Consider the following 20,345-nt stretch of genomic DNA (forward strand, 5'->3'; position numbering starts at 1 on the left):
CCTCACGTCCTTGGTCAAGGACTGCTGGGGGGAGGGGGACCTGGGACTCCTAAACACTGCCTGGGAGGGCCCCAGAGAGTAGACCCAGGGGCCAGCCAGAAGACCTCCTCCCTCACCATAAACTATGGTGGCAGGGAGGTCTAGAAACTTCAAATGTCGGGGCTCTTGGTTTCAGGAAAGAAAGACATGATTTCTGATCGAATTCTTGATTTGTTTGTTATTTCTCTCTGGGGGCCACACCCAGTGGTGCTCAGGGCTTACTCCCGGCTCTGTACTCAGGGATCACTCCTGGCAGGCTCAGGGGACCATGTGGGGTGGGTGCCAGGGGTCAAACCCAGGTCAGCCACGTGCAAGGTCAGCGCCCCCCCCCACACACTGTACTTGAGCCCCCGCCCTGAATGAATTCTTGATTTCTTTCGAGATATGGAGGGTTGGGGCCGTAGGGGAAGTGTGGACACGGGGCTGAGGCAACGGGCGGTGATGTAAGAAAGTGAATACTTCCGTGGTTCACAGGCACGATGGTTGGGTGGCCATGCGTTAGCCCCACGCGGGCCCCCAGCAGCGATGACAGTGACCCTCGCACGTTTACCCGTCTGAGGGGGAAGGAAAAGCGTGAAGCTGGGAGGCGCTCGACGCTAAGGTATTCACGGCCTGGAAAGTGAGTGGCGCAAATTCCTCTCCGCCGGCGGGAAACGCTGCCCTGCCGGACAGAAGGCGGGAGTGTGGCAAAGACCACTGACGGGTGGACGGGTAGAATCTGCCGAGTCCCTTCACCATTCCCGCCGCAGTGCTCTGTGTTTCCCAGAGGGAAGCGTCGGCACAAGACTGCAGCCAGCAGGCACTGTCACCGCTCCAGGAAGTCTGCGTGGGCCCGGCGTGCCCTCCCACCAGGAGAAGCACCAGCACCGCGGCTGACCAGGGCCAGGGCTCGGGGCCCGCGCTGTCACGAGGCCACAGCGTCCTCCACCACTGGTTCCTTTGCGGTATTTATTGGGTAACTTCAAGAGAGAAAATGGGAACCTCGAGATGCAAATTCAGCCTGTGGTTTTGAAAAAAAGCAACAAGAAACCAGTTGGCCCTGGGGAATTTCTTTCCCTGGTCTGAGGCGGCAGAGGGGGGGCCGAGAGGGGAGACGGCAGGGCGGGAGGGGGGCGGTCTCTGTCCCTCTGCAGGGACACCTAGCAGGAGGGGGGGAGGAGCAGGGGCTGCCAGGGCCACGCCCAGGTAATGCTCCAGGTTTGTGCTCAGGCTTCGCCCCGGCTGTGCTCACGGAACTTACTCAGTGCCCGGGATCCTGGGCTGACTGGAGAGGCACGAGCCCCGCCCACTATAGTCTATCTCTGGCAGAAAGGTGCCTTTTTTTTTTGTTTTTTACTAATAATGATGCTTGGAGTTTTGTGTTTCAGATTGTAGTAATGGGGCTGGAGTGGTAACACAGCGGGGAGGGCGTTTGCCTTGCACGCAGCTGACCCGGATTCCATTCTCAGCATCCCATATGGTCCCCTGAGCACCGCCAGGAGTAATTCCTGAGTGCAGAGCCAGGAGGAACCCCTGAGCATTACTGGGTGTGACCTAAAAAGAAAAAAAAATCGTAGTGAGCAATATTCTGCAGGGCTGGCAGGCAGCGATATTCCAAAGCGTAGCTAGTTTTCAGGATACATTGGTAATTTTTGGGCAGAAAATCTGGCAAGTGGTTTTAAAAATACTTCTTTTAGGTTTGGTTTGCTTTTGGTGGGGGCACAGCCCAGTGTGCTCAGGGGGGCTTCTTCCTGGTTCTGTGCTCACAGATCAGAGGGCTCTGGGGACCCGAGGGCGTCAGCTGGGTGCGAGGCGAGTGCCTGCCCGCTCTGCCTTCTCTCTGATCGCCTTACCCACAACTTGGGTCCGCTCCTAACGGTAGGAATGGGATGTCGTTTTTCGTTAGTGGCCTGGAGTTATTTAACTTCTGGAACCTTTCATTGCTTGAGGTTCTGGGATCAAGTGTTCAGGGCCCTCCGGGACGCTGGGGCTCGCCCTCCGCAGCTGCCCGAAAGCGAGTGCCCTTCCCATTGCACTGTCTTCCCGCCAGAGTAATTTCTCCCCTCAAAATCCCGCTCCTGGGTCCTGGGGCTTGGCCCAGTGGCCTCCTGCTGGCTGCCGTGGATCTCTGATTTGACCCCTGGCACCGTAAAATAAATAGACAAAGTTCCTAGGCCTGAGAAATGTGGCTTTTTGGTATGACACGTGTCTTCAGGGTACGAGGCCAGAAACTACATTAAACCCTGTCGCGCGGGGCTGAGTGATAGCACAGCAGACGGAGCACCTGCCCACACACGGCTGGCCCAACTCTGGTACCCAGCAACCTGGTCCCCTAAGCACCAACAGGAGTAATTCCCGAGTTCAGGGTAACCCCTGAGCATCACTGAGTGTGACCCCAAACACTCCCCTTGCTCCCCCCAAATACCCTAATGACTCCCCAGTCCATTCTGGCAATTTTGAGATTGTTCGATGGAATCGTCACGAATTACAAAGTTACAAAGTTATTCACGGTTGAGATCCGATGTTCTGTCACCAGTCCCTTCGCCCGTGTCCACATCCTCGCACCCACTGCCCAGCTTCCCTCCGGCCCCAGCCTCTCTGTCAGGCACCTTTCCCTCGGAGGCTGTGGTCTACAGCGCGTCACTGAGCGAGGGTCCTGTGCTCAACTCACCTCCTTTCAGATCCCAGCCCTTCTCCGGAGTGACCACTTCCCTTCCTCATTGCTGTCCTGGTATTAAAATTACTTTCTTGGGGCTGGAGTGATAGCACAGCGGGGAGGGCATTTGCCTTGCACGTGACCAACCCAGGTTCGATTCCCAGCATCCCATATGGTCCCCTGAGCACTGCCAGTAGTGATTCCTGAGTGCCGAACCAGGAATAACCCCTGTGCATTGCCACGTGTGACCCAAATAAATAAATAAATAAAATTACTTTCTTTTGTTACTATTTCTTCCTTTCTGCACCTGGGATCGAACTCGGGACCTCACCTATGTGAGCCATGCACTCTAGCATTCAGCTACATCCCCGTAAAATTAAAAAAAAAACAAAATTACAAGATTAGAAAGGCTATGCAATATGCTGAGGGTGTTGCTTTAGTTTTTTTTTTTAATTTGTTTTGTTTTCTTGTTTTTTGAGCCACACCTGATCATGCTCATGGCTTACTCCTGGCTCTGGTGCTCAGGAATCACTCCCTGCAGTACTCGGTGCTCGAGATCAAACGTCTCTCAGCCTTGTGCTAACTCCCTGCCCTGCTGTAGGTTTTTGCCTTTGCAGTATGATTTGGGAAAGGGCCATCCGATTGTCACTTGTCATTTAGAGAAGGCTCAGTTTAGAAGGGCCATGGGACTTCCTGGGAGTTACAGTGGAGACTTGAAGAAATCTTGGATTGGCTCCTCTACCTTACCCAGAGGCCAGACTTCAAGGAGAGGTGGTGTAGGGGGCTATGGGCAGGCGTCACATTCCACAGACCATCCTACCAGTTGGACAGGCTTTCCTATATATATATTTTGACTTTTTGGGCCACACCCGGTGCAAAGGGGTCACTCCTGGCTCTGTGCTCAGGAATTACTCCTGGCGATGCTCAGGGGACCATATGGGATGCTGGGAATCGAACCTGGGTCGACCATGTGCAAGGCAAACGCCCTCCCCCTCCCCGCTGTGCTATCACTCCAGCCCCCATGGCTTTCCTATATTTTTAAAGTTATAGCAGAAAAAAATATTCTAAACCTGGATAATACCCCATATTTGTTCTTCAAAGCCCCTCTGAGCCCTCAGGGCCTCCCTGGGAGTCTGAACCTGCCCTGCGTCTGGGCATCAGGAGCTGCTCAAGTGCTTCTGTGCCCCACAGATTTGACACTTAATTCCAGTAACTTAATTCCAGTAACTCAAGGGTCTCTCGTTTTTTTAATTCAGAAAAATTGGGGGCCACACAGGGGTGCTCTCCATTTGTCCTGGATATTTGATCGGGTTAGAGTCACAGATACGTGCTTAGGCCGGGGCCGGACCAAGAGTCCAGTGGGCAGGGCATTTGCCTTGCACACGGTACCAGGGTTCCATCCCTGGTCTCTCATAGGGTCCCCCGGGCACTGCCAGGAGTAACCCCTGAGCACTGCCAGGTGTGGCCTCCTCGAAACAAAACACAAAGCAAAACACAAGTGCTCGTGCTGAACTCAGAAATGCATCCAAGCCAGGGTTCTGAGAGCTGAGTGCGAATGCCTTGGGGACATGCGGAGCCAGGGGCACGGGGGCAGTTATACAGCAGGGAGGGCACTTGCCTTGCACACAGCTGGTGTGGGTTTGAGTTCAATCCTCAGTCCCCCAGTACGGACCTGAGGTTCAGCAGGAGTGATCCCTAAATTCCCTAAATGCAGACCAGGAGAGAGAGGGGGGGAGGGGGAGAGGGGGAGGGGGAGAGGGGGAGGGGGAGAGACAGAGAGACAGAGAGACTTGAGAGCTTGAGGGAGAGACGGTGGCATTCCCTTCTGGATGGGGAAGAGGCCTGAGGGAAGTGCAGGGTTGCGAGGTGACCCTTGAAGCAGGATTCCAGAGAAAGGCAGAGACAAAGGGGCTGGGGAGCACTTCCCATGGAGCTTAAGCTGCTGGCTGGTTAAGCAGGGGTCAGAATGCAGGATGATTATCTCCCTGCTTCCCCTATCAGGGGATTCCTGTTATCGGAGCTTCCCTGTGACCTTCCCTACCAGTAATCCCTTCCCCGGGCAGATCCGCCTCTGCTGCCGCCTCCCCCACCCCTCCCAAGAACTTGCTTCCAGCAAATACCGCTCTAGTTCTTGTTGGATCCAGCAGGCTTGAGCTTTGAACCTTCCTTAAAGGGGCACCACGGTCACTGGCTGTGGAATGGCTTCTGGAATTTTCTTTGACCATAGAGAGCTACAGGGCTGCGCTTCCCCAGGACATTGGGGCGACTCGGGGCTCAGCCAACGCTCCTCCTTCATGGATGCAGTTAGACATGCAGTGTAGCGGTGGGTTAATGACAAAGCGAGACTCCCGGTGGATTAATAAACGCTGAGGTGTTGCCCCTGCAACTGAGGAAGCGCAGCCGGAACGGTTCAGGTCATTCCTGCTGCTCGGCACTCGTGAGTGCTCGCCGTGTGGCCGCCCAGCTGAGCGGCCAAGGTTGGTCCACAGCCACGCCGCACGGACACCTGTGGACGAGGCAGGGCAGCGTGACGCAGCGTTTGCACGTTGACAAAGCTCATGCTCCGTCTCTCCGTGCCGCCAGCTTTCCCCGTGCACAAAAGTGAAAACTGTTTCCCACTTGTTTAAACGGGAAATGTTTCATTTTAGATCAACATTCCACTGAAAATAGTCTCCAAGAATAATTCCAAATTTAGCAGCTTGGACAGTGAGAGTGAGGGCGCGTGCTCCCGGCACAAAGGCCCTCGCAATGTGCCCCGTGTCACACTGCACGAGGAGGGGACCCTGTCAGGGTCAAACAAGTGACTGGGGGCCAGAGCTGTAGTGCAGCTTGCTGACCCGAGTTCAAGCCCTGGCACCCCAGGTGGTCCCCCAAGTCCACCATGAGTGATTCCTGAGTGCAGAGCCAGGAGTAAGCCCTGAGCATTGCCAGGTGTGGTCCCCAAACAAACAAATAACAGTAAAATATTTGTTTTTTCCAAGAACAATGCGTAGCATATGGTAAACTGATAAGTTTTGTTTTGGGGACCACACCCAGTGATGCTCAGGGGTTACTCCTGGCTCTGCATTCAAGAATTACTCCTGGCTGGGGCAGGATAGCACAATAGGTAGGGCATTTTAGCCTTGCATGGGGCTGACTCAAGTTTGATCCTCAGCATCCCATATATGGTCCACCTGGGCACCGCCAGGAGTGATTCCTGAGTGCTGAGCCAGGAGTAACCCTTGAGTATTGCCAGGTGTGTGTGTGCAGGGGGGAATAATTACTCCCGGAGGTACTCAGGGACCCTATGGGATGCCAGGGATCAACCCAGATCAGCTACATGCAGGACAAACACCCGCCCTGCTGGGCTATTGCGCCAGTCCCTGGATAAGTTATTTTTTTGACTAAATGAATACATCTTTGGCTTCACTGGGAAAATGGAATTCATTTGGCAATTTATCTTGAATACGAATTTCCTGGTGAGATGCCTAATGACCAAGGTCACCTGAAAATGACCCACCCTCAAGCGGGGCACTCCCAGACCACCGGCCGGCAAGTTTGTTAATTAACCAGGCGGTTCCGGACATCTGATTAAATCCGGACATCTGATTTCTCATTAAATCTGTCTTCGAAAGGGCCAATATCCCAGAAGAGAATGCAGACTCTCTTTGACACACTGGTCTATGGATCAGATCAGTTTTATTCATTTATTTGTTTGTGTTTTGGGCTATGTCCTGTGGTGCTCAGTGCACGGCTCTGCACTTGGGGGTCCCTCCTGGTGGGCTCAGGGGGCCATACATGGGGCTGAGGCTCAAACCCAGCTTGGCCGCATGCAGACAGTCACCCTGCCCGCTCGGGATTGCTCGGGCCCATGCGCCAGGTCTGCAAGCGGGTGTGGCTGGGGGGAGAGGGAAAGGGGAGCGCCAGACGCTGCCGAGACGCTAACCCAGTCAAGTCCAAAAAAACAGGTTGGGGGCTGGAGAGACGGTCTAGCAGGTAGACTGGCCCGGGTTCGACCCCCCAGATCCCATGGGGTTCCTCCCAGCACCTCCAGGACTGACCCCTGAGTGCAGGGCTGGGGGTCAACGCTGAGCATCCCTGGGTGTGGCCTAAAAGGGGAGAAACCCTGAAAGAATCGCCCAGCCCTTTGAGATGCAAATTCTGGCTCCTCGAGATACTCGGGGCGCCCCGGGGAGGGAGGTGGCGCTGGAGAGTCGAAAGGTCATGGGGAGAATATCAAAAGGCCTTTGCGGCTGCCGCTCTGTACTGCGGGTGGCTCCTGTCTGGCTAAAGGTCACCCCCACTTTCAGCGTCCCCCCACCACATAGGCTTACGGTCCCCTGAGCCTTCGGGAGGGTAACCCCTGAGCAGCTTGTCTGAGTGTGGCCCCGGGGGCAGGCGGGCGGCAGGAATACTACTACTGGTCGGGCATGTGTCTCACAGCTGAGCTGAATTTGATCCCTGGCACCATATGGTCCCCTGAGCCCTGCCAGGAGTGATCCCCTGGGCACGGAGCCAGGAGCAGTCCCTGAGCGCCGCCCGGGGAGCCCAGCCCTCCACCCCCAAAGGCCGCAGGGTGCAGAGTGTAAGGCCCTGGGACACGCCGCTGCTAAACGCCAGTAGTGGCACCAGGCACGGGTCCATGCCCATCGCCGCATCGTTCTTGTCTAGAACTGTCCGCGGGGTTCCAGCAGCACTTTGAAGTGGCCTCCGCTTGACGGTTTTTAAGGACTCGCCCTGAGCACTGAAGGGGGGCTCCTTCCCACCCAAGCTGTGGGGGACACCGGGGCTGGCCCAGAGGCCTGTGCAGGATGGGGACCAGGACATCCGCGCCGGCCTCACGGCGGGTGCAGGCTCGGACTGAAGAAACCCCATTTGGTCCGCAACTTGCCACCGTTTTGTTTTGTTATTTTTGCTTCTGACAGAGCCTGGCAAGCTCTGATATGCCAAAAGCAGTAACAAGTCTCACAATGGAGATGTTACTGATGCCCGCTGGAGCAAATCAATGAGCAACAGGACGACAGTGCTATGACAGTGCTATTTTGCTACTCCTAGCTTGCTTCTTGGGGGTGCTTGGGGACCGTGCGATGGCGGGCCACTAACCCAGGGCTCCTGTGTGCCAAGCAGACTTCCAGCTCTTTGAGGAATCTCCCATCTTGGACTCAGATGGGTTTGGGGGGCGAGGGGTGGCAACAGCACACCACAGCGCCCGAGACTGCGGTGCACTCAGGACTGACCCTGGCGGTGCTCGGGCACCATATGTGGTACCAAGGATCTGAACCAGGGTTGGCCAGATGCAAAGGGAACTTTCACGCTCGTACCCTCTCCGACCCCACCACGAGTCACACACTGATAGAGCTACGCAGGACTGAGTTTCCCGAGTGCAATGACCCAGCACTGATACCTTCACCAGTGTCCCCTTCCCTCCACCAATGCCCCCAGTCTCCCTCTTGACCCCCACCCCCACCCTGCCTCTGTGGCAGACACTTTCTTTTGCAATACATATAAATATATATGTAATCTTTCCTCTTCCTTAAACTGTTTTTTGCTTTTTGGGTCACACCCAGCAATGCTCAGGAGTTACTCCTGGCTCTGCACTTAGGAATTACTCCTTGTGCTGCTCTGGAGACCATATGGGATGCTGGGAATTGATCCCAGGTTGGCCGCGTGCAAGGCAAACGCCCCACCCACTGTGCTATCACTCCAACCCCTAAACTGCATTTTTAAAATTGAAGACTATGCAATCAGGGACTGGAGAGATAGTACAGTGGGTAGGGCACTTGGACGCAGCCAACCCGGGTTCGATCCCTGGCATCCCATATGGTGGGGCACCCACCCCAACCCTCTCAGGGGTGATCCCTGAGCAGAGCCAGGAGTAAGCCCTGAGCATCACTGGGTGTGTGCCCCCCGCCCCCGTCCCGAAATAAAGACTGAATTAAAGATGGTACAGTTAGAAAATTAAAGACTTTAATATTTAATTTAACAACCAGAGTATTTGGTTACTTTTGCTGACTCTGTAAAACTGTCATCGCAGTGTATCAGCCCTCAACAGTAAAGTAACTGAGTGAGCAGAATTCAAACACAAGCCTTGCACACTCGCACTTCTTGATTCTTTGTTTTGGGGGCCACACCCGGCAATGGTGAGCGGCTAGTCCTGGCCGTATGCAAGGCAAACGCCCTCTCCCCCACGCCCCCATCCCCCCACCCCGCTGTGCTATCGCTCCAGCCCCAAGCACAAATTCTTCAGAGAGGCTTTTTCTTGGTTGTTGCGGATCAAAGGTGGCCCCAGGCCTCCCCCTGGTCTACACCCTCCTCCTCCCTGTTGCTCCCTGAGGTTTGGGATTTAGCTGAACGGACCGAGCCTGTCCTAGAACCTTTGACTGTGTGCATCTTTCACTGGGGGGGCTCTGAGTCGGGGAGACTGTACTTGGCAGTGCTCAGGGGTGACTCCTGGCTCTGCACTCAGGGCACCGGGCCCAGGTGCCAGAGACTGCCCCTGGGTGTGCTGTGTGCAAAGCGAGTGCCTCCCACCCTGCTTGCTCCTGGGCCCTGCAAGGGGCTTTGAGATCATTTAGATCCTTTCCTCGGCTGTAATTCAGACCAGGAGCATTTCCAAAGCTGGATTTGACCTAAACTTTTTTCCAATATAAACACTAAATGTTTTCTAGTAGTACTTTTTGATTTGTTTTGCTGGGTTTGGGACCACACCAGGCAGTGCCCAGGGCTGACTTCTGGCTCTGTGCCCAGGGATCACTCCTGGCAGGCTTGGGAACCACATGGGGTGCCCGGGATTGAGCCTGGGTAGGCCGTGTGCAAGGCAAACATCCTACTTGTTGTACTATCACTCCAGTCCCTCTGGTAGTATTTTTAAAAAAATAAGTGTGGTATTCTCAGTATTAGCAATATATCTTATTTACATAAAACATTTATATATTGATAATTACCTTAATGACGTAGCTTAATATTTAATGAGTAGCAAATGTATGTGCTAAAGTGGAAAAACCTGTTGGAAATGATACATATCGAGACTGGTGGGGGAGGCAGGGGTTGAGCCACACCCAGCAGTGCTCAGGGCTAACCTTATGCTCAGGGACCCCTCCTGCTGGGGCTTGGGGGACCCCATGGCGTGTGGCGGATCAAACCCGGCTTGGCTTGCTGTGCTATCCAATACCATTGTTGATACACTCAGGAAAGGAAACATTAAAATCTTCTTCAACAAACAATTTCTGAGGAAACAAAGTAACTACTGGAAGAACTGGGCTGTGAGAAGGAGCGGAGAAGCCTGCGGCGGACTCTGCTCCCAGCCGGGGTGGTCCCGCACGACAGGGTCTCCCTGCTGCCGCCCCGCCTCTGGCCCGGCGCTGCTCTGCCGTGTGGGCTCAGGGCTCCCCGAGGTTCCTCTGAAGCCTGCGGTCCTCAAGGGCTCGGCCCTGCGATGGGGCTTCAGTCAATTCCGCGCAGAGCTCAGCTCCGGTGTGTGCTGAGCTTTGACTCTGAGGCCAGGAAGGGGGTGTGCGCTCGCCCCGCAGACCCCCAGAGGCTCCTGACTTGCCCTCCAGGCTCTCCCCACCCTCCCTAGCATCGCTTCAACTGTTCTCTTTCTTTTTTTCAATAAAAATACCCCGACTGACTCATTTGCTGTTCCGTGGACCCACATCTCCATCTCGGCTCATTAGAATCCAGTTTCTGTGCTCAGACTCCTGTTTCGGGGTGGGGGGAGCCGGGGCAGAAAGAGGGGGACGGGCCCAGGGCTGAGGGCAGCTCTTGGCTGTGGAGGGAAATTTCAGTCAGTCCAGAAATGATTTGAGTGCGACAGTTAACTCAATTAGATGGTGATTTCTATCTGCGCAGGATTGCTCTCTGGAAGGGCTAGGGACCCACTAACACAAAGTGGAAGATTTGTGCCTGGTAGGAGGTTTGCGTGCCAGGTGGAATCAAGTTTAGATGCGAATAGAAGAATGTTCAAACTCCTTACAATGTTCCCCGACCTGGATTGTTTGGTGGGTTCAGAAAAGGGCTGTTTTCATAGTCTTCTGGGAAGACAAGCAGCCTTTCACCACGGGTAGTTTCTAGAGGGCCCACCTCTGGGGGTCATCCCCGAGTGCAGAGCCAGGGCAAGCCAGGTGAACCCCGCACCCTCCCGCCATGCACACGCCCCGCCAAGGATGCATTGCACTGGGGCCTGAGTGATAGTTCAGTGGGTAGGGCATCACCTTGCAGACGCTGACCCAGGTTTAACCCCCAGCACCGCTATGCCACCCCACCCCCACCGAGACCAGGAAGGAGCCCTGAGCTCAGCTGTGCGTGGTCCGCAGGACAAAAAGAGGATGTGTCAGTTTTGAAAACTCCATTTTCAGGGAGAGGTTCCCCACGCAGTGCTCCTGCCTCACAGAGGGTCTCTGTGACTGGGCTGGACACAGCGTCCAGGGGCCTAGCGCCCTCCCTGCCGTGCTCTCTGCTCCCGAGGCACCCCTGGGGGGGTGTTCCTGGACAGTCTCTGTACCCGCCTCTCTCCTTCCGTGTGCAGGTTTCCTGCGTGAGCCCGGCCGCGCAGTCGCGCTCACTTTGCATGTGGTCATGCTTGCACGGCCTCGAGGAGACGCGAGCCCCCCCTCCCCCTCCTCGCAGGCTCTCTGGGCACCTGGCGAATCAGAAACTGCAGGAGCGTGAGACTCATTATTGGTTATTTCTAGCATGTTTGGTCGCTTGGGGGCCATAGCCTCCAGGGCTGGGGGGCGTCTTCAGGCCTGCCCCTGGAGGGGTCAGGGGAGACGCCAACCCTCTGCGCTCCTCAGCGCTATTCGGAACAGTTTTGAAAGACTTTCCTAGAAAGCACCTGACTGGGCTGGGTTTTCACTCAACGCCTTGGGGGGGAATCCTCTCCCCACCCCTGGCTCCCAGGCAAAGTCTTTCATTGGCAAAGGGATTCACAAGGCCCCAGGGAGGGAAAGTGGTGGATTTGGACGAGACGGGAGCTGAGAGGAGGGAAGGCGGGAAGGCGCTGAGCACCCAGGAACGCACTGCAGATTCCTCCGATCACTCTGAGATGACCTGAATGAGGCAGTAGATTCAATCAGGTGAGTGCCATTTAAAATTCCTTTAAAAAGGGGGGCTGGAGCGATAGCACAGCAGGTAGGGCATTTGCCTTGCACATGGCCAACCCGGGTTCAATTCCCAGCATCCCATATGGTCCCCTGAGCACTGCCAGGAGTAATTCCTGAGTGCAAAGCCAGGAGTAACCCCTGAGCATCGCTGGGTATGGCCCGAAAAGCAAAAAAAAAAGGGGGGGGAAGAGCTGGCGCTGGGGGGGGGGGAGAGGGGAGAGGAGGGGAGGGGAGGGTGCGCAGAGGAAATGAACATTGGTGGAGGGAAGGGGACACTGGTAAAGAAACTGGTGCTCAGTTACTATACCTCGAAACTCAATCGTGAATAATTTTGTAGCTTGGTAATTCATAGTGATTCAACAGATTTTATTTAAAAAATTGTAACATATAGGTCCCAATTTGGGACTGGGGGAGGGGGAGGCTGGAATGAGTAGGGCACCTGCCTTGCACGTGGCCCATCTGGGTTCGACCCCCAGCATCCCAGAGGGTCCCCCATGCACCATCAGGAGTAACTCCTGTGTGCAGAGACAGAAGTAACCCCTGAGCATTGCCAGGTGTGGCCCCAAAACTAAAAGCCACAAAAGGTCCCAGTGACAAAGTGGTGCCGTGAACTATTTTCCTCGTCACCTGAAAGTGCTTTTGAATTTTTCACATTACTTCTCAGATCTTAGCCCTCACGTAAGCACAGGGCCGGAAGTCTCTGAAAACTCACAAGTAAAATGAGGTTTTCTACTAATTATTGTCAGCGAAGATGAGGCTATCCTGCTAAGGACTGACCCCTGAGCTAGACCAGGAGTACGTCCTGAGCATAGCTGGGTGTGGCTCCAAAGTAAGCAAGCAAGCAAACAAAAAAGAATTAACATTCCTATAGTGAATGTATTCACTTTTTGTCTGAAGATCAGGGGTGTGAGGTGGAGTTATTGATTGGCCCAAGGCCCTGCTGTCCTGCTGGAATTCACGGATACTTGTGTATCCCTAAACAGCCTAGAGCTGAACTTTTCACTCATTCCAGAATGTGTAGAAACTTTCATTCTAAGTTTTGGTTTCATTAGAAAATGTGTAAGTTTGAAACTTACACCCAATCCACCGGAATCACCCTGTCCAGTGATGCTCTGTAAAAGGACGCTGTTGCAATTACTTTCAGATGCATTTTTTTTTTTTTTTTTTGCTTTTTGGGTCACACCCAGCGATGCTCAGGGGTTACTCCTGGTTTTGCACTCAGGAATTACTCCTGGCAGTGCTTGGGGGACCATATGGGATGCCGGGGATTGAACCCGGGTCGGCCGCATGCAAGGCAAACGCCCTACCCGCTCTGCTATCACTCCGGCCCCCAAGATGCATTTTTTTTAAATTTGTGGCTTTAGGAAAATTTTGCTCCTAGAAATGTTTTGTTTCTTAATGAAATTAAGTCTTTCTGCCTGTTGCTTTTTTCTATTAAACAAGCAGAAGCACCTCTCAAGGCTTGAGAGGGGGTGGAGAGCCAGGAAAGCTCCTGTATTTCATTTCTTGCCTTAGAGTTGGCTGGATCGAAAGCACAGCAGGTAGGGCCTTGCACGCGGCCGACCCCAGTTCAATTCCTCTGTCCCTCTCGGAGAGCCCAGCAAGCTACCAAGGATATCCTGCCCACACGGCAGAGCCTGGCAAGCTACCTGTGGCGTATTCGATATGCCAAAAACAGTAACAAGAAGTCTCACAATGGAGACGTTACTGGTGCCCGCTCGAGCAAATTGATGAACAATGGGGTGACGGTGCTACAGTGCCTTAGACGCTACCCTTTTTCCTGGGGCTGCTTTTAGGGACTAGGGCTGAGCTTCACCCCACATTTGGAAGGAGCCAGCTTTTGTGGGGGCTGGCCAACTCTAGGGTGTTTGGACCTGAGACACACAACGGCACGCAATGCTCAGTTACTCTCAGGCTCTCAGAAAAGAAGGAAAGTCGGTTAGTTGGTTCCTCTTTGGTCCGTGGAAAGAATATTGAAGACTTAAGTCTGAGAACGTGCACCAGACCCAGGCTGGGTGTTGCGTCTCTGGCAAGGGCCGTCTGCGTGTGAAACAAGGCCTCGAGGCTGTGGCCCTCACCTGTGTCTGGTGACTAAATGCTAAGAGGAGATAAAAAGAACCAAACATATGATAGAAATTTATTGTGAGTTTTGAAAGGAATATTCCATTCAAGCAGAATTGATATTGGTGAGAAAAACATGAGCGGAAAGACGAGGGAAAGGTGTGTTACCTCTGATGCAATATAAAAAGGCTTTAGTTGAGATCCCAAAACTTGGGTTTGAGAGGTGCGGCCCTAGTTATGATGTGTGACCTGTAGAAAGTCATCTGACCTTCCTTTCGTATTTCTAAGATGGGAATTATGTGGCATACGCTTTGGGCTATGTAACGTAGTAGTGTACACTGTACCTTTAAACACGTAAGCGTGTCAGGGCCCGTGCAGCAATGCAAGGGGAGGGCGCTTGCCTTGCATGCAGCTGACCTGGGTTTCACTCCTGGCATCCCACGTGGTCCCTGGAGCCCACCAGGAGTGATTCCTGAGTGCAAAGCCAGGAGCAAGCCCTGAGCAAGCCCTGAGCATCACCGTAAAAGGGGGAAAGAATGCGCCTATTTTCATTGTGGATTAAGCCAGACCTTCAGTTCTTCCATGGCTCAGCCAGGAAACCTCCCCTCACCCCCCAGGAGCTCAGAGACTCTCTGAGCAGGCAGCCCGCACAGCACAGCTGTACGGAGTTGTAGTCGGTCAGGGAACTTGTTCTGTCCTTCCAGTTCTCCTGCCCAGGAAGCAAGGGGTTCTCTGCTCTGCTATTTCCAGCTTGATAAGCCATGGCAGGAGCTAGATAACAAGTGACTGTTGTTGGAACTGCAGGTTATCTCGAAGAGATAGATGATCCATACCTGTATGAGAAGGAATCTCAAGAATGCACTCACTGCAGGAAACACGAACACGAGCAAGCCAGCCATACTCTGCCCGTGCCCCAGAGAGGGCGTCGGGAGCGGAGAGTTGTTTAAATGAACAGTACTCCATCCCAAGGATCGGTCATGCTTGGAGACCTTCAGATTTTCACGTCCTTTTGCTGTTGAAAAGTCACACTAGCTTAGAGAGGCCATGTATTTTCTTTTAAATGAACAAATGTTATGGTGGCTAAGGAGGGTGGGGTGCAGGGAGAGGAGTTGGCAGGAGAAAGTCGAGGGCCTATTGCAAAACCAGCTTGGAGCCATGTATGATCCAGACAGACAAGAACCACCTGTTAGAGATGAAACGGAGACGCTTTCCCGGGCTAAAGGGAAAGCAGGCATTAGTGTCAGTGCTGGGCCGGAGGGTTGAGGCAGAACTCAGCTAGGAGACAAAGGATCGCTTGCATATTTCCATTTAATCAAGCAAAAACGGGATTTCTTTTTGTTTTGGTGTTTCGACCATACCCGCCTGTGCTCAGGGGTAACTTCGGGCTCTGCACTCAGGAATCACTCCTGGCAGTGCTCAGGGGACTACGTGGGATGCCGAGATCAAACTTGGGTGGGCTTCGTGCCAGCCCTACGTGCCGTACTGTCGTTCCAGCTCCCTGAAAGTGTGTATTTTTCTTTCTTTCTTCTTTTTTGATGGATTCTTATTGTAAATGTCATAATTACCGGGGTACTTCCCTACTATTTTATTTAATCCTCACAATCACCTTTTATTTTTAGAGGATGTTTAACAGATCAGAAAAGATTATTATATAAATTATATGTCATTGTTTAGACAACTTTGGGGACTTGAAGAACAGATGGCTCGGAACCTATCAAACAGCTTAGCTCTCGCCTAATCCTCCAAGATACAGTCAGAAAAGGGATAAATTCATCGTCACGTGAAATGTTTAGGGAGCATGAATCATTTTGCTTAGCCTATGCAAGCAGAGAAGGTTTGCAAACTTGGGCACCCGAGGTGCGCCCACAGGAGGCAGGGCTGCACACTTAGTGCTTGGTCCCCTGAGCACCACCGGGACCGGCTCCCCGGCACCTGGCTGGGAGGGGCCCTTAGAAACCGAAAAAAGAAAGTTTGCAAACGCAACTTTGTCTCTTAAATGAAATCAACAATGTTTCCTTACAGCAGGCTGGAAAATGATGTCCTTCTTGGTAACGATGTATCACATAGTTTCCCCCCTTTTAAACCCTTTCCCAAAAGGAAACATCACAATTTCATACAACTAGGCGGAGTTTCACCTTCTTCAGAAGCGACAGACAGGAAAAAGCGGGCAGCTCGGCTAGCGTGGACGCAGGAAATCCCAAGGCGGCGATCCCGCAATACCAGCTGAAAATGTGAATGTTAGGGGCCCGAGAGAATGCCGCGGGGAGGGCGCCTGCCTTGCTCACGGCTGACCCGGTAGGGGGGAATCCCCAGCACCCCAGATGGTCGCCCAGCACTGCCAGGCGTGATCCCTGAGCGCAGTCAGGAGTAAGCCCCGAGCACCACCTGGTATGGCCCCAAAACCAAGCAAAAAAGGGTGAATGTTGGTTAGGTGAGAACTCCTGGCGGGCCAAGTTCGCAGACTGCTCTCATATACCGTGATTCAGCGACTTTTAAAAATAATCCCACCTTTAAAGTCATTCGGAAAGAGTGGGGGCGGGGTGAGGCGCGGGCGGGAAGGGCACGGCTCCAGGGCTGGCGGGCGGCCAGAGTCGGGGAGTCGAGGCTCGCCCGCGTCCAGGTCTCGCTCAGTCGCCCGGCTGGACAGGGGCCCCGCGGGACAGGCCCGCGCCGGGGAGCGCGCGGGGCGCGGTGGCCGCGGGGGGCCGGGGAGGGAGGGAGCCAGGGAGCCGTCGGGGACCCGCCGGGGACCCGTGCCCGGCCGCGCCGCCCGGCCCACGTGGCCAGAGTAAACACAAGGTGGGCGGGGGCCGGTCACTCGCCTAATTTGTCGGGGCTTGACGGCGACAGGCCCCCAAAGCGCGGAGGGCGTGCCCGGGGGAGAGCGGGGCGTGACGGAAGGGCCGCGCCCACTGGGCCCACGCGGGCGGGCACCTGCGAGGCGGGGGCGGGGCGCCTGGGGGCGCGGGGGCGGGGGTGCCTGGGGGCTGCGGCCGGGCGGGGCACCTTGGGCCCCTGGGGCGGCGCGGGGGCCGGGCGGGGCACCTGGGGGCGCCTTGGAGAGGGGCGCGGGGGCCGGCGGGCACCTGGGGGCGCCTTGGAGAGGGGCGCGGGGGCCGGGCGGGCACCTTGGGGCGCCTTGGGGCGGGCGGGGCGCCCTGGGGAGGGGGAGCGGGGCCGGGCGGGGCTCCTTGGGGCGCCCGGGGCGGGGTGCCGGGGGCGGGGCGGGGCGCCCGGGGCGGGGTGCGGGCGCCCGGGGCGGGTGCCCGGGGCGGGGTGCGGGGCCCGGGGCCCGGGGCGGGGCTCACCTGGCGGGTCCCAAGCGCGGCCGCGCGCCCCGGGGCCTTTGTGCGCGGCGGGGCCGGCGGCCGGTGGGCGCGGAGGAAGAGGAGGAGGAGGAAGTGGCGCGGGAGGAGGGGCGCGGGGAGGAGCGCGGGCGCGCCGGGCGCCCCGAGCCGCCGCATGCGAGTCACGTCCGCCCCCGCGGCCGCCGAGACGCCGAGCGCCGAGCGAGGATGCAAGATGGCTGCCCGCTAGGCCGCGCCGGCCGGACCCAGGCCCAGGTCAGCGCGCCCCCCGCCCGCGCGCCCCCGCCGCGCGCGCCCGCCGCGCGCCCCCGCCGCGCGCGCCCGCCCCGCGCCCCGCGCCCCGGCCCGGCCCCGGCCCCGGCCCCGGCCCCGGCCCCGGCCCGACGCCGCCCGCCCGCGCCCCGCCGGCCCGGGAGGGGTCCGGCCGCCCCCCGCCCCGGCCCGGCTCGCGCGGCCCCGCGCGGGCGCCGGTAAGTGACAGGCGGACACAAAGGCGCGCGGCGGGCGGCAAGGTCAGGGGCGCGCGGCCGGGGTCCCCCTCCCGCCCCGGCCCCGGCGCCCCCGGCCCCGGGCCCCCGCGCGGCCCCGGGAGTCCCCCCGGCCACGCCGCGCCGCCGCGGGGGCGCCGCCTCCGACCTGTCCGCGGGGAGGCCCCGGCCCGCCGCCCCCGGCCGCCCCCGCGCCGGCCCCCGCCCGGGGGGACCCCCAGGCGCGCTCGGAGGCGCTCGCGGGGCGCGCGGGGAGAGGGTCCCCCCGGGCCCGGGCCGGGCACTGTCCCCCCCGAGGGACTCGCTCCGGCCACTCGGAAGCTTTGACGTGTTCGCATGTGGGTCTCGAACCGGCGTGTGGTCGAGCCAGTGCCGGCTTCGGCTTTTGTTTTTTTTCGGCCGCTTTCGGCAGAGAAGTTAGTGGCGGGCAGAGTCGGACCGAACTTGGGGCCGCGGGAGGAAGGATGGGCAGCGCGGCCGGAGCGGAGTGGACATCACTCGGGAGCCCGAGCTGCCGGGGCCAGAGCCGGGGGGTCCCCGGGAAAGCCGTTCGCTCTCGTGGAGGTTCTCACGCGGCGGTAGGAGAAGTATTAGTCATTTCTGTGGAAGAGAAACAGCTCGTTTGGTTAGTTCGTTTGTGTCCTAAAATAATAAAGAAAACACTCAGGCCTTTAGCTGAAATACTTGTAATTTGTGGAGGAAACTGGCGGACGCCCCGCGAGTGAGAATTAAAAATAAACAACCCTCTTTGCTAATAGATGAGTAGCTACTTGTTGTGGACTTTTCAAATGTTGGTGACTTAGAATGTCAGTATTTCCCACTCACACTGAGAATTTGGAATGCCCACGTTGGCTTATCACTTTGAGTGTGACCAGGTAGTTCTCTGCTATCCTCAGCGGGACTCTTGTCATTTTCTGCATCTTATTTGAATGCAGAAATAGCTGCTAATTAATATTGTATGAGATGCTGCAGTGGTCGGTTATGAGGATGTGTGTGGCTCACGGGGAAGAGTCGCCCTTCTTTAGCAGAGGAGAGAAATGGCTTAATGTTGATGCTCCAAAAGTTTCAAAATTGGTGAAAGAATTTTAGGGAAATTTTAGGAAACACTAACACAGCAAGAAGGTAGTTTTTCTCTAATCTGTTGTGTCTTTGCATCTTTTTCCCCTTGGATGAACGGCTAGTGCGCAGTGGACTGGCGGTGAGGAGGTCCCTTGCGTGGTTTGCTCGTCCAGCAGACGCCCGCGCTTTCCCGGAGCTCTGTGAGGGGCACAGATTCCCGAGCTGGCCCCCGGTCCTGCCCCCAGCATCCTCACTTCCAAAACAAGTGATGTGCACCTGCTGGCAGTTGTGCAGACAGACTTCCAGAGTCCCAGCTGAGCCCCGGCACTCGCATTAGGGAACCAGCCTTGGAGTTAATGTTTTGGTTTCATTTGCTAAAGTTAGAATTTCTCTATCAATTCCTCCAGGGTCCCACCCATATACAATGTTGTAAGCCAAATGTCACTATTGAAATGCATTTCCGCATTTGCTGACCTCATTAAGGAGCCTTTTTATGATTCATCCGACACACCTAGCAGAAACTCTTTTATTTTCCATCCTGCCCGAGTCCCAGTTAGCACTCTTGGGGCCCACACCCTGTGGTGCTCGGGACCCCGGGCTCTGCTTAGGATCACTCCTGCCAGCCCTGGGGACCAAAACCAGGGGGACTGCACGCAGGGCAAGTCCCCTACTCCTTGCACTCTCTCTGGCCCCGGTTAACACATTATTGTTTTGTTTTGTTTGGCCACACCCACTGATGCTCAAGGCTTACCTCCAGCTCTGCCCTCAGTAATTACTCTTGGCACTGCATGGGGGACATTGTGGGATGCCGGTGAGCGAGCTCCAGTAGGCTTCATGCAAGGCAAATGCTCTACCTGCTGTACTGTCGCTCCCCCCACCCCCGAGTTAACACGTTCTTAAGAATTCCCGGCAAGTTACTCTGAAATGGTCTGATAAAACAATGGATGTTTGATTGCTTTAGAATTCCAGTACTTGGAAAATGTTAGATTTTTTTTTTTTTACCCTCCAAGTTGCTTCTGCTCTTAAGTTCAAGTAATGTCACTGCTGTCTGATCTCATCTCAGATTACTCGAGGGACTCATCTTTTATTAGAATTTTTGCTGCCATGGGACAGAATGAAACTTGGGAGCAGCTCTCCGCGTTGTTCAGCCCCAGAGCCGCGGTGCCCCCCGGGGTTGTCTGAGCAGCCCTGCCCTCGGCCAGGAGCGGGAAACTCCCTGCCAAGTCTGCTCCACAGCTGGAGCCCCCACGGGCAAGCGGTTGCCAAGAGGAGTTGGTAGTTGGTCTTGGGAAGCGCGATCACAGCCATACTTGATTTTGCCAGTTCTGCAGTGTTTGCTTGGTCTAGCCCTCCAGTTGCTCTTTTGAACCTCTGCCAAGGTGCAGTGAAGACGGTGACATATGTGAGCGGGCCATGGAGCACATCTGTTAGTTTGGGGAAGGCAGAGCGACCTGTGGAAGGCCCTGGCTGGCGATCAGCGTGTCAGCTGTGAGTGGTCTTGGTTGCCCGTCCCATAGCAGCAGGACGCCCTTGTTAGCGGCCACGTGTGTGTTCTCCTGTGGAATGCACTCGTGCCAGGCTTCAAGAAGTAGGCATGGAGGGGAGGTGGAATGTAAACGTTTCCTTTTTTATTTTTTTGGCTTTTTGGGTCACACCCAGCGATGCTCAGGGG

At 55.8% G+C, this 20,345-nt stretch overlaps 1 protein-coding gene across 3 annotated transcripts in view; it reads left to right on the forward strand.

Annotated features, from left to right (window-relative positions):
- Nucleotides 1-17,142: 17,142 nt before the first annotated feature.
- Nucleotides 17,143-20,345, forward strand: part of TET2 (tet methylcytosine dioxygenase 2) — a 70,263-nt gene continuing 67,060 nt past the window's right edge. For all 3 annotated transcript variants that reach the window (XM_055141969.1, XM_055141970.1, XM_055141968.1), the window contains exon 1: nt 17,143-17,381. Coding sequence is in view for 1 of the 3 variants with exons in the window: in XM_055141968.1 (XP_054997943.1) it covers nt 17,334-17,381 (48 nt within the window). In the remaining 2 variants the exon portion in view is untranslated. The remainder of the gene's footprint in view (nt 17,382-20,345) is intronic.

This window comes from Sorex araneus, chromosome 6 (assembly GCF_027595985.1).
Source record: "Sorex araneus isolate mSorAra2 chromosome 6, mSorAra2.pri, whole genome shotgun sequence".
Lineage (NCBI taxonomy): Eukaryota > Metazoa > Chordata > Mammalia > Eulipotyphla > Soricidae > Sorex > Sorex araneus.